The 17,139-nt window shown below is 33.8% G+C and overlaps 1 protein-coding gene across 2 annotated transcripts in view; it reads right to left on the bottom strand.

Moving 5' to 3' along the window:
- The window catches only part of ELOVL4 (ELOVL fatty acid elongase 4), a 63,767-nt gene that overhangs the window by 25,979 nt on the left and 20,649 nt on the right, over positions 1 to 17,139 (bottom strand). The window contains exons 1-3 of one of the 2 annotated variants that reach the window (XM_016431169.2): positions 9,237 to 9,367; positions 8,133 to 8,320; positions 5,947 to 6,027 (exon numbers count right to left, since the gene is read on the bottom strand). In XM_016431169.2, coding sequence (XP_016286655.1) covers positions 5,947 to 6,027; positions 8,133 to 8,320; positions 9,237 to 9,273 — 306 coding nt within the window. In that variant the 5' untranslated portion in view covers positions 9,274 to 9,367. Of the gene's footprint in view, positions 1 to 5,946; positions 6,028 to 8,132; positions 8,321 to 9,236; positions 9,368 to 17,139 lie in introns of those variants that run through there. The other variant, XM_001366108.5, reaches the window with a different exon arrangement.

The raw sequence follows: 17,139 nt of genomic DNA on the forward strand, positions 1-17,139 counted from the left end.
TTCTCTTTTCTCCTATATTTTAAAAAGTCTATCAAGCTCTGGTCTTTCATCAGTAATTCTTAAGTCAGAAACAGATTTGGTGATAGAAGGAATCTCAGAGATCATCTAGTTCAATTTCTTCATTTTATAGATGATAGAAGAGAGGTTCAGAGAGTTTAAGTGACTTCCTCAATCTCACAGGGTCAGAAAGGAGCTGAAGTTTCAAACCTAATCCCTAAAATTTCAAATCCATAACTCTTTTGGTTATGTTTTCCTTGTGGAAAAGAAAATGTTAAACTCTTACCTTTTCTTAGAATAAAACACTGTGTATTGGTTCCAAGGCAGAAGAGAGATAAGGGACAGGCAAGGTGGGGGGCGGGGTAGGATAAGAGACTTGCCCAGGATCACACAGCTATGAAGTATCTGAGGCCAGATTTGAACCCAGAAACTCCAGTCTCTAAGCCTGACACTCTATCCATTGAGACTCATAGCTGCTACACTCCTTGTAGAAAATTAATATTGAATTGGGAAAAAATTTTCTTTTTGGCCTCCAAGAAGAATTTGATTTTAAAGCTTAAACAGTTTCACCCCCCCAGCCTATTAAATGGGTTGGGTCCTCCCTTTTTTGTTAAGATCTTTTTAAAAGAATAATAGGGCAAGGTCAAGTAGCCACTTGATTACCTATTGTGATTAAATGAGTATGCTGGACAGGTGACAGTTTTGGTGGGCCTCTTGACTTAGGACTCTCCCCTTCCTGTGATGAAGTGAGAGAAAAGTTGAGTTCTGAGACCACTTCCTGTTTTCCAATTAGAGATATCCTAGGGGAGGGACTGGATGATGATGTTCCAAGGATTATATATATGAAGTGTGCCAGAGGAAGTTGCTCTTTTGCCTCTCTCTCCTGGCCATGCTTTGGCTCTCTTTTTGGCCCAGCTCTCCTGCACAGCTGCTTGCACATGGAACCCACTTTTTGCCCTGCTCTTGTTTTCTGGCATCCGTTTGTACTGTGCAGGGAGTCTGCTCACTTGTTTGATTTCCTTAGGCAGTCTTTTAATAAACTAATTTTTAAAATTCAATATATAAAGCCTCCAGAAAATTTAATTCCTTACATCCTATGCTGCCTCATCAGAAAAAAGTCAATATATAAAAATTAAACACTAATATATATATGAAAATGAATGGATAAGAATTCTATATAATGTTTATAAATATGATTATGAATTTATCATCAACAAACAAAAAGAACAAGAAAGAGGATTCGATAAAGAAGTATGAACTACTGTTACTGCAATAATGTAAATAAAACATTTCTGAGAGATTCTAGAATTCTCATCAAAACAGTGACCAATAGTAACCTCAGAAGACAGATGGTGAAGTATTCCTCCTATCTGTTGGCAAAGGAGTGATGGATTAGGGGTTCAGAAAGAGACATGCAATATGTTGATCTGGTTTGCTTTACTGTTTTTATTTATTACAAGGGAGGACTCATAAGGGGAGGAGCGGGATATTGGGGATAATGACAGAAATGCAAAAAGAAGCATTAATAACACAGTTAAAATACTGAGCAGAAAATAAGTATAGAAGGAAAGAAAACAGAGCATCTTGTCGAATTCAGTAATTGTTAAAAACCCTATATATAATATTTTAAAAGCTAAATGAGTAATTCCTTAATATTTAATCAAATATAAATGTTCATAGAATTAAAATTTTGTAGCTCAATCCAAGGCACTTATTAATGATCCATTGGGAATTAGGCATTGTTACAGACACTGAATATAAAAAAGACAAAAATTACATAGGCTCTCCCTTCAAGAGGCAGCTAGGTATCACCTTGGGAGCTAGACAGGAAGACGAGTTTAAATCCTGCCTCAAATACTTGCTAGCTGTGTGTGATTCTGGGCATGTCAATTCACAGCCTGTATACCTTAGTAAAATGGGAATAATCACTTCCATGTTTTACATTATTTCTGCAGCAAGTTATATTCCCATTTGAGGGTGTAGGGAGTACAGATAGATGATTTGGTCTTAAAAGACAAAATCTGACAGGAAAATAGTAGCTTTCCAATAAAACTCTAGCAACACTGAGTTATCCAAATAACCTTATTGAAAGTATAAAAATAAGCAATTCAGTAACTACCAGTGAGATATTGTGGAATATAGGCCTAATCCAAGGGTTTTAGGGGTAGTGAGGAAAGGGAGATATATTCAGTAATTGTTGCTTTGAAAAATATCTCCCTCCATAAAATTCTCCATTTTTGCCCCGTTCATTTAAAGTTTTTTTTTCTAAGTATCAATTGATATTTCTGGGGGAACACAATGTTGTGCACAAGTGCTACCAGTAAAGGTTGACTTTTCCTCAGAAAAGGAACTAATGGTAATGGAGACTCCCTTTGTGATCCAAGTTTCTCTCTGTTGCTAGAATTACTGTGGAAAGTTCTTAAACTGCTGCAAGAATCTTCTTTCCAATAGCTTTTTAAACAAGAAATAATTTATGCTTACCAGGAGATATTAAAATATCAACTCTCTGTACCAGTTCAGTATGATAGAAATCATTTTTGTTGTTTTTGTTTTCAGCTCCATCTTTAAATAGACTTAGGGAGAATTGTTTGTTTAACAGGACAAGCAAAGGAAAGACAACATTAAAAATGAATCCAGACACAAGCAAGAAAGCCACAAAAAAACTAAGATCACAGATGACCTAAAGAAAGTTTTCTTTGGAAGCTTGCCTATCAAAGGCAGGTTTATTCATTCTTCATCATTAGTCAATATGAGCACAAGCAAAGAATGAATTTCAAATATAACTAAAAAAAACCATCCAGTTTATAAATCAAATCCTTGATTTTATTCATTTAATCATTCAAGTGAGGCTTACCCATTAATTGTGGAAGAAAACTAAGATTATGGGATTCCTACACATTCTTTTTTTTTTTCCTAAACCCTTACCTTCCATCTTGGAATCCATACTGTGTATTGGTTCCAAGGCAGAAGAGTGGTAAGGGCTAGGCAATGGGGGTCAAGTGACTTGCCCAGGGTCACACCAGCTGAGAAGTGCCTGAGGTCAGATTTGAACCCAAGAACACCCCCCTCAGCTACACTGAGCTACCCAGCTGCTCCCCCTACACATTCTTTATAAGGGTATTGCCCTCGACTCCTCAAACAAATTATTAACCTCCTTAAGGGAGAACACATTTATTCTACTTCTTTTGGTATAAACCAAAGTTTTATCACCACAGTGTGGGCAAAGGGTACATTAGCAGGTAAGTTCTTGGTGAACTGAATAATTTATTACTGCTCTTTCATATGAGCAAAATGGAAATCTTTTCTTACTAAAGTATCATAATATTCAAATCAATAAACACTAAGTTCCTACTAAGTATCCTACATATTACTAAGAGCTAGAGATACAAAGAAAATGAAAATTTATCCTGTTTTCATCCGATTTATATTCTACAAAGTTGTAACATAATAGAAATTCTCCATTTCCATAATGTAGGTATAATGGGAAGAACACTGGATTTGGAGTCAATAGACAAATTCAAATCCCAAGTAATTTTAACCCAAATTACTTCTCTTTTTGAAACTTAGTTTCCTTATATGCAACTAGATCAATAAACCTTTTAGAGATGGAGTGCCAGGCCCTGCCCCCACCCTACCCCCAGATCAAGTGCTGTGCCAAACCCCCCAAGACCCTATGCTGAGCCTCCCCCTTATCCCACACAGGGGAGGGAAGAAGCACTCCAATTGGGCTGCTAGGAGGAGGGGCAGGTGATGGGAAAAAATATCATCAGGAATGGAAGAGAGGGGGAGGGCAGCTGAATGCCTATAGATAACTCTCTACATGCCATTTTTTTGGCACCCTTGCCACAGTTTCGCCATCACTAAACTAGATGTTCTAAGATCCTTTCCAACTCTAGATCCTATGACCTATAGTCAAAAACACAGTTAAGCTGAAAAATAATTATAATTTGTTTTATAAAAAAAAAATGTGATCTACTAGTATCTTCCAAATGCTGGTCCACAGACGTAGAGTGATGCAAGGTCAGTTAAAGAAATAATTTTTTTCTTCAAAACTTTTCTAGTGAAGGTCCCTATACCTCTTAAAACCTAAAAGTTTACCTAACAGAAAGAAAAATGACTCCTGAAATTAATTTGGCTAATGCGAATCAACCTTAATCCAATTAATTTCTTGGTAGCATATACCACAGGCCCAATATCTATTTACAATCACCAACCAGCAAGCAGCACAAATAATTCAGTTACTTCAATTATTATAGTAACTGTACTTAAAGATGTAATGCATTCTTTTGAAAGCATAAATGCTAATGAGATATTCAGGTCTCCTTTAACAAATAAGGAGGAAATACAAGGTATGTTGTCTGATTTTGATTGCAAAAATAACAGCAAATCAAATTCAGAGATTTGCCAAAAACTTGGCAATAACAATAAAGCAGAATTTGGTTGTCTGCCTATAGGAAGAAAAGGTTAGTTTTTTTCAGCATTACAATGTCGATTTTTTAAAAACTGGCTCATTGTTTGGCTTGGATGGGGAAAGCTCATCAAGACCATGGTGTATTGTCAAGGGAGATCAAAGAAACCCATAAAGTCCATCATTTTTAGAGACTTTTAGAGGTCATTAAAACTTATTTTGGAAGACAAAACTTACAGAATTACTTCAAATGTAGGGTCTACATTTGACAAACAAACTAATTGTTTGATTCAATGGATATCACCATTTTGGATGTATTTATAATTCAAATATATAGTTATGTAAGGAACATTTTTTTGGTTACATAATAATAAAAAATTAGAAAATCACTTTCAAATACTATTCTGGACCTTGTAACAATATTTTTAATGGCAAAGATAAACTTATTAAATAAAAAGGAACAATTATGCTAAATTGTTTCAGTTTCTACAACTTTTAATTCATGTATTTTAGAGAATCAGCATTTGCATAGAAAGCTAGACTTAAAAGTGAAAAGAATCTATGTTTAGAGTGGTGGCTCTGATCTTTAAGCCATGTGACCACAGTCACATCATTTAATCTCTTAATGTCCCAAGCAACTCTACAAAACCGTAAATTACAGATAAATTGTAGATCAGTGATAAGAGTTTAACATGCCAATGAAATCACAGATCTGGACCAAAAATACTTATAATTTATAAGCACGAATACACCTGAATAATTTTAAATGGTTTATAGCAAAGATGAACTATTTTATCAACATGCTTTGGGCTACAGAACATTGATCTTTGTTCAAATATATGTACTTAGTAATGACTGCATAACCAAATAGCTTTTTATATGTTATCATTCTCTCAAGGATTACTATATTTTCTTTAGACTTTACCAGACACAAAATCCACTAACACACATTTCCATCAAAACTCTACTTAACTGTTCTTATACTTCAAAGCTTTTTCTGACCAATAAAGCAAACCACAAATAGTTCATAGAATAAACCTAGAAAAAACAATCTCACTTTCTCTTATAGTTTTCAAGTGTTAAACTCCAGACATAAATAGAGTTATTGGTATATACTTAAAATAATATGTACATATATATGTGTACACATATGGTTAAGCTTAGAGAAAAATAGACACTGTTAAAATAGAAATTCACTATAACACTAAAATGTCTTTTTCATAGATTGCTGTCTATAAATTTAGGCATTTTACTCAAAGCTGTTTCTTAACAAGAAGGTAGCTAGGTAGCTCACTGGGCCTAGAGTTAGAATACATCTGAGCTCTGATCTGGCCTCAGACACTTACTAGTTGTTTTACCCTCAACAAGTCACTTAACCCTGTTAGCTTCAATTTCCTTCTCTGTAAAATAAACTGGAGCAGGAAATGGCAAACCACTTTAGAATCTTTGCGTAGAAAACCCAAAATAGGATCATGAAAAGTGAGACACAATTGAATGACAACAAAAAAATTACTGATCAATATTACTTTAAATATACTTACCCTGACTTCATTCACATCATCTGAATAATTGACACTCTGGCAAATATAGCTATATCCTGCAGCAGTTGATGCCAAAAATAGCTAGAAAAAAAATGGATGTATGTTTAGGTAAAAAATTCAACATACCAACATTTAAAGCTTATTAATATATGTAATAATTTAAAAATATTTGTATTTAAAACATGGACAATTACTTTAATAAGGGATAAAGATACCAACATTTAAATACATATTTTAAATTTTTAAGTAAGAAGGCAGATAGACATAATGCAAGCTTTTGTTGTAACAGGTTAAAAAAATCCTGCAAGGTCAGTAATATTGAAGAGAAAGTTGAAGGCTACTTTTCAACAAATTCCAGAGTGGGCTAGGAAAAACAAGACCGTGATAGGAAATAACAAGTCATGATAATGAAAAGGGAAGCAAATGTGTCTAATTCATTTTTGTATCCCCATCAGAGATTAACACAGTATTTTATTTTACAGTAAGTACTCAATAAAAGTTTAGTTTACAAACTTCAAAGATTAGTCCCATGGATTCCATGGTGAACTCTATGCAAATGACTCACAGATTTATATATATGTCTAGCAATCACCACCTTCCTGACCTCAAATCCTTAATCTCTAACTCTAGCTAGACATTCCATATTCAAAATGTCCACGTAGAACTCATCCTCTTTTCCCCCACTCACATCTTCAACCCATTCTTCCTCCTAACTTTTCTACTTCTGCCAAGGGTACAACTATTTTTTTCAGCAACCAATCTCACAACAAAAGAATCATCCTCAATTATTCTCTCCTCATATCCAATGAGTTGCCAAATCTTGTCAATTTTACCTCCATAACATCTTTCAATTTGTTCCTAGTCCCTCTTTCAATAGGGCTACCATCTTCATTCATACCTATCACCTAAAGGGGCAGTTGGGGAGCAACAATAGATAGAGTATTGGGTTTAGAGTCAGGGCAGAGATGAGTTCAAATCTAGCCACAGACACTTACTAGCTGTGTGGCCCTGGTAAAGTCAATTAACCTGTTTGCCTCCGTTTCTTAATCTATAAAATAGAGATGCTAATAGCATCTCCCAGGGTTGTTGTGAGGATGAAATGGGATAATATTTATAAAGCACTTAGCACAGAGCCTAGCAATAGTAAACATTATATCAGTGTTATTATAATCATTATTATACTACTGCAACAGCCTCTGAATTTGTCCTCTTGCCTCCAGTCTTTCTTTTCCAATCCAAAATCCACACACAGTTGCAAACTGATATTCCTTGCTCACACTCAACTCAAGTACCACTTCCTAAAAGGGAGTCTTTATTGTTAAACTCAATAACAATGATGATTCTTTGTGATATTAGCAGCACTCACTATACAAGATAATGAACTAGAAATAAATCAGTTAACCTTTCTGAACATTGGTTTAGTCCTTCCTAAAATGAGAGTGATTGGACCAGATAAATTCCTAAAGTTCTTTTTTGCATCTTTTAATCTGTGATTCTATGACCATGATTCTAAGGCTCCTTAATTCCTAGACTTTCTATACCATCTCCATAATCATATCAATTCATACTTACTATATACTATGCCCACAGTCAAACAACACAAGTCAAATATGCTCCCTCCCTGATAAGCACTTAAAATGTAAATTTTTTATGGTGCATAATTTGTAAAAAGCTTTATATCCTGTTTTTAGCATGTTAAATTAAATTAATCACATTTATGAGAACTGTTTTTTGTTTCCTTGATTAGTGACATCAAACAATTTTAGAATGCTATTATCTAAAACAATACTTAAAATTTTCAAATGCTACTTTATTTTGGGGAGACAAATTAAAAACAGACCAATTCTCTCTGATATCTTTTTCAATTCTCAGGTTCAAAACACAATACTAGGTGAGAGATAAACAACTTAACTAAAACATGTCTTTTCTTTTGTGGAACTTATAGTGTGGAGTAAAGATGCCCACATAGGTCATTAGAATAAACAATATTGTGTAATTCATTAGAGAGATGCAAAACAAAGTGTGATGTGAGGTCATTACTGACTAGGGAAGATCTAAAAATGTCCATGTTAACTTTAGTAGTAGTTAAGAATTATGCTCAGATACAGGGAAGTATTTAATTACACTTTTACAATTTAAGTTTCTCTAACCACTCACGTTATTATATAAATATCTAATAAACATACCTCTCTGAAGATAAACATGTTAAGTAAAACCATTCCAAAATTATAGACAATCAACACTAAACGCATCTGGAAAGGTTCTCTGTTCTTCATCCATTTAGGGCCCAGCCAGACAAAGAGGAGATAAAGAGTACTTATACATAATGTAGGCAATGGAGACTGCATTAGAGGCCAGTTCTCAACACGTTTATCTAGGAAATGAACAGAAATTAAAAATTAGTCTAAAACTTTGAAAAATTCTATTGTTATTACAAAGTCTCAAGCCATTTTTTAAAAATGAAAATATAATCATCTACTTGTTCCCAAACTATCATTTTAAAGTGATGAGGCTTTCTCATCATTTATGTATTAAAATTTTATCCTCTCTTCTCATATGTTAAGGAACACTTGAAAACCAAGAAAGTGACAAAGTTCACTAAAGGTTTTGGAGTTAAGGACTAAATGAAAAGTTAAAGTAGCAAGATGAGAGTCTAAGCATAAATTTTTTAAGGGGAGATAATAACTGCAATTATTAAGATTATGTAGTGTTATTGTGTAAGTTGGAAACGAGTCTAAGTTAGAGAAAATGGACATAAGTAAAGCAAGAATGAATTTAAAAAGAACCTGTTGACTATGAGTTTTACAATAATGGAGGCTATTAAGAAGAAAAATTACTGAATTTCATTCTTTTGAGGCTTAAAAAGATGATAGACAATTATATTTTTAGGATTAGTTATACAGGAAGTAAGCAGATAAAATATTGTCTTAAGATTCATTCCAGCACTACATCCCATAATTTTATAGAAACTATTATTATGATGTCCTGTTATTTTGAACATTTTCTTCTTAAACACCAAAGAATGCCTTACTTAAAAAAAAAATTCTACAAAGGAATTTAGCCCCTTTCCAATCCCACAGCTCAATGTTTCTGTTTATCACCAAACCCTACATCTTCTAGGTCAAAAAGTGAATAAAATGGTTGATTCAGATAGAGACAACCTTTTTTTCCCCTAAATTAAGATTTTAAGCAGCCAGAATTAGTCCATTAAGTTCAACTATAACAAACAAAAGATGAAGAAAGGCCAAGAGCTGGGCCTAGAACTTTTGAGTAAAAGAGGGATTTATTACATTTAGAAAAATGTGTGATGTTTTCAGGAATTCCCATACTGCCCCCTGAAACAGAAAGCGAACTTTCTAACACCAATACTTAATTTCCCAATAATGCTATAGGGCAGGAACGCATGTAATATCACAGTCTCTGAGGAGTTGAATCATGAGCTTCGCGGCGAGCGACGGCGGTGGCGGTTTTACCCAGAGGGCTTCGCGCCGGCCCCTCACCTCTGCTGGGCCCGACAGTCACAATCTCTGTCCCTGCTACAGGCGGGAGCTTGTGCTCCCCGCCGTGAATATCTTTTTCGCCATCTGGCACATTGTTGCATTTGATGAACTGAAGACTGCTTATAAATATATAGACTCAATCCTCTTGTACTTCCGGAACACGTCATCTGCAACCTGTTTCTCTGCCTATGGCAGAATGGTTTAGAGTGGGTCTCAATATATCATTCTTAGCATTTCATATTTGGAGGTAAATAAGTAGACCAGAGATGAGTGGACGGGAACTCTACTCTCCTACAACCATCGTTAAAGTAGATATCCTTGAATATGGTCAGATAGAAGAATGATGCAAATTAGCCTCTTAACTTATCTTTTTTTTTTTTACTACCCAGAGGGCACGAATTCTGTTTTGCTGAGTTCTTAATATACTACAAATTCCGTCTAGTTGAGCGCATGCAAAAGCCACAAAGTGAAAGGTTTCTAACTAAAAGAAACTGTTTCTAAGAATAACTTGTGGAATATGGTGTTTACTTTTTTAAAAAAAAAGGTATTTAAAAAACAATTCCACTTTTTTTTTTAATTTGTGGAAAGACTTTTCATTTCAGTGGTCGGTGTTTGCTCAGTCGCGTTTTCTCAGCAAATTTACTGGAGTGGTTTGCCATTTCCTCCTCAAACCCGTTTTAGAGAGCAGTAAACTAAGGCAAACAGGGTTAAGTGACTTGCCTAAGGTCACATCACTAATAAGAGTGAGACCAAATTTGAATTCAAGAGGATGAGTCTTCCAGGCCCTGCATTCTATCCACTGTTCCACCTAGCGGCCCCATTTTCATGTTATGCTCAGAAAAAGAAATAAAATGGAATTACATATAAATTAATATAAAAGGATGCCTCTGGTATCGACAGATTTGAACCTGTACTCCCTAAAAACAACCATAATTTTCTGAATAATTGTATTAATTATTGACTGTTCTTAGTCTGTTGGAGGTTTTTGTTTACAGGAGGAGCATCTAGTAGCTTATTTTGGTTTTATTGAAATAACTTCTTATAAATTAGTTATAGAGAACTAGTGCTTTTGAAAGACTGAAAACTTTGTATATGTGTCCTTGTAGGAAGCTGCATAATTTACTTTATATGTCATATAGACAATTACATGGCTATATTTACAAAAATAAGAATGGTAGGATTTTTTAATTAACATTTGAATATTAGTACTACATATTGCATCACCTAGGAATTTCCCGATATAGTTACAAAAAATTCACATACTTTAATTCTTAGGCATAAGTGAACATATTAATAAAAGATATATTAAATTAGCTTGGAATATATTTAAAGTTATTTTAAATGTTTTCATTCGTTTCAGTAAGAAGGAAATTTGGTATTTTAATTATTGTTATAATCCACTGATAAAAGATATTCTTAAGGACTTACAAGTTATACCTTAGATTTTTCAGAACAGAAAATGAGAGAGAATATTGTGTAACCACCCTGCTAGCCCTTACTGTGATAAAATAAAAGTCTAAAATTAAAACTTCTTTTCAGTCTTAACGATTGCATATAGCTACTTAAAACTGCTTGATCTACAACTATAATAAGTGTATCTTATTTATATTTTCTAAAAGATTACAGGTGACCAAAAGGGTAAAGGAGAAACAAGGAGTAGGTACAAATATACAACATATTATCAAAAATTTCTTAACAAGAATTGTAAAGTGTATGCTCAAGTAGACATGATTAGAAAATAAGGTAAATTAATCTATGAGATGACAACCTGAAGGCTGCCTTGGTATAAAGAAAATGCTAATAGACCAAAAGATCTACCTCCCAGAGTTGTAAAGCGCTTTGCAAATCTAGAGTCCTATATAAATGATATCTATGATTATCTAAAGTAACATTTTTAAACCTTTTTTGAGGCAGGAACCCATCTCTATTGATGCCTTCAGACCCTCTTCTTAGAATAATGCCTTATATAAAATGCATGAAATAACTAGAGTTACAAAAGAAACCAATTATGCTGATTACCAAAATATATCTTTCTTATGCTTCTCAAGTAAATTTTTTGAAAAATTTTCTACAATTTGTGCTTCCATTTCCTCTTGTTTGTGTTTGTCTCTCCAGTGCTTAGCAGAATAAATGTTTAATAAATGCTTGTTGCCTGACTGATGTAAGCCATATAATGTCACTTTGGTCTTTTGCATGTTAAGAGTATTCTATAGGATATTATTGCAGCCTCTTTTTTTTGTTGGGGCAGGGAAAACAGTTGCAGTATAAATAGTGCATATGTTTTTATTGTTTGTGCAGAAAATTCATTAACAAAAGACTTTCTGAATTGTACCTGATTGTACCCAAAAGTGAAAAAGTAAAACAAACCTTTGATATCGGTACTGCTATAACATATATTTTAGCAAATATTCCCTTTCAAAAATGTAACTCTAAATGTAAACTCTAAAGAGTCAGCATGCCATAAGGAACAGCGCCAAGAAACTCTGTACTCAAACATTATTTCTGATACATATTTCTAGTGAAGAAGGATTCACACTCTAGATCTTGTTTTGCACTAGTTAACTTTCTATTATAACTTACTGAGAATGTGTCAGTCTATATTGGTTGGGGAAATTTTCCTTATTTGGGTGTGCCTTATACAATTAAAATCATAAGTTCAGTCCCTATACAATGCTCAATATTAAGTTTGGGGAGCAACTAGGTAGCCCACTGGATGCAATGCCAGGCCTGGAGTCAAGAGGACCTGGGTTCAAATGTGACCTCAGGTATTTCCCAGCCATGTGACTGAGCAAGTCACTTAACTCCAGTTGCCTAGCCCTTAGCACTCTTGTGCCTTAGAATCAACACTTACTATCAATTCTAAGACAAAAGGTAAGGGTTTTTTATGACAATTTTAGGAAATTTCACTAGTATAAAAGCTTTTAATTATCAATTTTGTTTAACTTTTCTGATTTTAGTCAATTGTCATGAAATTCATTTTTGCTGTTTTTAAAATTAATTATTTTCATGAAATGCTTTAGGTTTATTTTTGTCTTCTTTATGTGATAGGACTTGAAATGACTACATACTATACTTAGAAAAGGTATATTACCCCTTTGTCTGTTGTACCAAGATCTCTCATTACAGTTTAGTATGTGGAACATAATATATTTACATCCTCCTAACAAGTCACCAATATTTTGAATATTTTAGTTCTTAATTAAGTAGGTCAATAGGTCATTGCTCTAGCCCTAACATCAAGAGCAGTCATATCTGTGTCTATATTTGACTTCTATTCCCTTTCTAAGAATATTCATAGATTTGGAGGTGTGAGTCCAGCCTCCTCATTTTTAATATGAGGCAATTGAGACCCATAGAGGTCAAGGACCTCACCCAAGATTAAACAGGTCAAAATTTGAATTCAGGTCCTCAGATTCCAAATACATTCTTATTCCTATTATGTCACACTGTCTTGGGAGATATTAGATCCTCTTTTATTCACTAGTCAAGTGAAGTCTGTACAGCCCTTGAGGTTAATTTGGACTAGATTCTTGGTCAAGTTGAATTAATTAACCTCTGATGTCTCTTGCAACTCTGATATTGTGACTTTTAAATTACAAAAAAAGCAAGAAAATTTCATTTCTTAGAATCTGGCCTACATGAAGTTAATTCAAATAACTACTTAAAAGTTATATGGAGAAGTGATTTTCTTTTAAATACTGGCATATTTTATAACTAAGACTATATTTTCAAAATTGGGATTTGTTCTGTAAGACAAAATATTTTAAACCTCCCTCCTCTCCTTTATACTGCATCTACCACAGTTTAAATAAATAACCAATAGAGGAATTCATTCTTATTAAGGTCCAAACTTCCCTGGTCCATTGGGGGCCTTAAAATAGGGGTTATGTAATGATATTTCAAGAAAGAAAAAAATAAAATGGAAGGGGGAAAAGGTGAAGAATATGTAACTCTTCTTTATTTTTCTTATTTTCCCCCATTGGTGATTCATTTAATTTCACTGCCTCTTCTTCCTCAGAGTCAATTATACTGTAATTGGAATAACAATTTAAAAAGAAAATAATTTTTATAACACAAAAAACATTAAAGATAAAAACTCACAAACAAGTAAAGAGCTGCCCTATATCAGAGTTGCTATGGTATCCTATTCTCATATGTAAACCAGAGGGCAAGGACTTTTTTTTTCCCACACATTTGATACAAGTAGCAATGGCACAACTTACAAACACAATAAATAATCTATGCAACAAATAGAAAAGTTCTTGATCTAAAGTAAGATTTTAATTTCTGCACATGTTTGTTATTATTGATGCCCTCCTAGATTCAGTTTCAACTGATACTTTCTACTTCTACTTCCCAAACTTTTTATTTTTTTAAAGTATTCCTCAAAACCTGCTTCCTCCAATTAATGGGAAGAAAGGTGAAGAGAAATAATCCAGTCTAAATTTTTAAATTAAAAATGAACTTATAAAGTGGAAAATAAATAAGAATTCTTATACTATGCATGATTTATAATCCTGACACAGACTAAAATATTCCTGAAATCTTCATGATTATAGAGGCTAAAAAATGTCCTATCATGTAGAGGGAGAAAAATAAGAAAAACTCAGGATAATAATGCAGAGAACATTAGTAAGAAAAAGAAGTAAAAGTTTTTTTTTTCTTTTTTCCCTTTAAATTTATTTCTTTAATTAATTTATTTATTTTCCATGGTTACATGATTCATGTTCTTTCCCTCCTGTCCTCTGTCCCCCCCCCCACATAGTCAACAAGCAATTCCACTGGTTTTACATGTATCATTGATCAAAACCTATTTCCATATTATTAATATTTGCACTAGGGTGACTGTTTAGAGTCTACATCCAGGAAAGATTTTTTTTTAATGGAAAAGAAGGACAAAGAGGTAAGGTACTTTGACCAAGAAGAAACAGTATTAGAAAAGGATCTAACTGGATGATTTAGGAGAAGTAACAACTTTTTTAGACTCAGTTTCTCCCACTGTGAGGGTGGTTGAACTGGAGTAGGCATTTTTCCAGGTCTATAGTTTACAATGCACAGGAAAAAGAATGGATGAAAGTAAGGAAACATACTTTTTAAAAAGGACTCTAAGGGGCAGCTAGGTGTCTCAGTGGATAGAGAGCCAGGCTGAAAGAATGGAAGATCATGCATCAAAATCTGGCCTCAGATAACATCCTAGCTATGTGACCCTGTACAAGTCATTTAACTTCAGTTGTCTTACTTCTCTTCTACCTTAAAAAGGATATTTAATATAGATTCTAAGGCAGAAGTTAAAGGTTTTAAAAAAGGATTATAATTTATCTTTCATATCAGTCTTTTCCACCAAATATTTGTGACTCTCCTTGGCATAGCAGAAAAGGAAACTGGATTTGGAGCCAAAGGAACTGGGGTCCCTAGCTCTGCCTTTTACTAATACTGTAACCTTAGGCAAGTTATAACTTCTTTGGTCTTAGTTTCCTCATCTGTAAAATGAGAAAGTTGGAGTCTATGGCCCTGTCCAGCTTGAAATCTATGAAACTCTCCCTCTCTGACCTCCTAAATTCTGTGTTACAACTTAGAGCCTATGTCCAGCAACATTACACTCTAATCAAAAACCTAAAAACATTTTTGCCATATACTATTAACAACTCGAATTTGAAATCAAGGTAGCAAATATTTAGCTCACCTGCTGTGAGCCCAAGGAGTTCTTTATTCTTTTGCCCTGAACAATATAAATATGTATATTCATTATCCCCGGTTTCTCTGGAAGATGTATTCATGAATAAGTGAATTCTAAAAATAAATAAGAGGCACCTAGATGGTTCAGTTAGATAGAGAGCCAAGTCTGGATGGGAGGCCCTGGGTTCAAATATGATCTCAGACATTTTCTATCGGTGTGACTGGACAAGTTATTTAACCTCAACTACCTAGCCTTTACCACTCTTTTGCCTTTGATCCAATACTTAGTTCCAATCCTAAAATTTAGTTCCAAAACCTAAAGGTAAGTGTTTAAAAATATAAATAAATAAATGTATACTAGGTGCCAACCACCATGCTAAGTATTGGGAATACAAATACAGAAGCGAAGACAAACCCTCCTTTCAAGGACCTTACATTATAATAGAGGAAGACAATTATAGGAGACATGCAATAGGAGAATGCATTTTTTGGTTTGGAAAGTTACTGAGATGGTAAGTAGAGACACAAGGGAGAAGACTGACACATGGGTCCCTTTGTCAGGTTATCACATACTCTACTTACCTACTAAATATTCATTCAGATGAACACAACTGAAACACTAAACACTATGAAATTATAAGCAGTTATTCTAGGTCTCCTTTCATATAATTTATACCTAAAACAGTTTATACTTCCTCCAATTTAGTGGTTCTTATTAACCACTTCACCATTTTTTTGTCATGACCCTTTTTGCAGTCTGGTGAAACCTATGAAACTTTTTGGAATAATGTTTTAAAATATGTAAGATAAGGAAAATAAAGATGTGATTTTTTTTCCCATCCAAGTTCAGGGACCCCTTGAAATTTATTCACTGACACCCATAGAGTTCATCCACCCCAGGTAAAGAACCCCGTTCCCATTAATAAAGAGTTTTTGAAATATCACACCTTCCAATTAACCGAAAGTAAGGTGATGATGAATTCCTCCCTAACCACCACCATTTACTAAAATATAAATTGAGTCTCATTAAACAGTAATTTCTGCATGTAATTTCTCTATACCTCTATAGGGTCTTTGTCTTTTATAGGTTTATTCAAAACAGTGTTTCCAATTAGATTATAAATTCCATGGTGTATTGGATCATATCTCTTTATCTTGATGAATACAGCATTCCTGATGAGCATATGGGGACTTATAAACTAATTTTAGGGCTCACAGAGTAGTTTGCAATGACTTAGGATCATTCTTTAGAATAGATCGATGGTTTCCAACTATTTGAGAACCCTTCCAGAAGCTATATTAAAAAATTGATCATACTGTCACAGAGGAATAAATGGATTATTATTATTCACTAATTAAAAAAACATAATGAAAAAAGCTATAATGAATTCAGGAATGCTTTGAAGTGAATAATTGTTTTTAATGGCAGAATGTAGACTTGAAATGGTAATACATTTATACATATTTTTAATTTATTCAGGGTATAAGATATTTATGCTAAATATTTTGTTAGAACTAAATAAAAATTAAAGGCCGTGTAGAACAGTAGAGCTATGAAGACCTGAGTGAAGTCCATTCTCTGATTCATTTTGGCTATGTGACCCTGGACAAGTCATTTCATTTCTCAGTGCCCCAGGAAACATTCTAAGACTCTAAATTACATTGGCAGAGGAAGTTAACTCCTGGAATCTTTCCTACAACATCCCTACACCAATGAAATCACTGATTCAGTCCCTATTCCAATAAAAAAATCAAAGTGACAATATTTGGTGCCCATATGGATTCTGTAACCGTTTCACAATTATCTAGAGGTTTGTAGCCCTCAAACTGGGCACTATTAAGATCAGATTTAAACCAATAACTACAAATACTTTTATTCGATTCCAGGAAAGGTGGTGGGCAAAGACTTGAGATCAAGTGACCTGTTTTCTTTGTGTGTCATTTACTAGCTTTGTGACTTAGCAAATTACTTAATCTCTCCATGCCCCAGTTCCCTTATCCATAAAGAGATAAATAA

Source organism: Monodelphis domestica, chromosome 2, assembly GCF_027887165.1.
Source record: "Monodelphis domestica isolate mMonDom1 chromosome 2, mMonDom1.pri, whole genome shotgun sequence".
NCBI lineage: Eukaryota > Metazoa > Chordata > Mammalia > Didelphimorphia > Didelphidae > Monodelphis > Monodelphis domestica.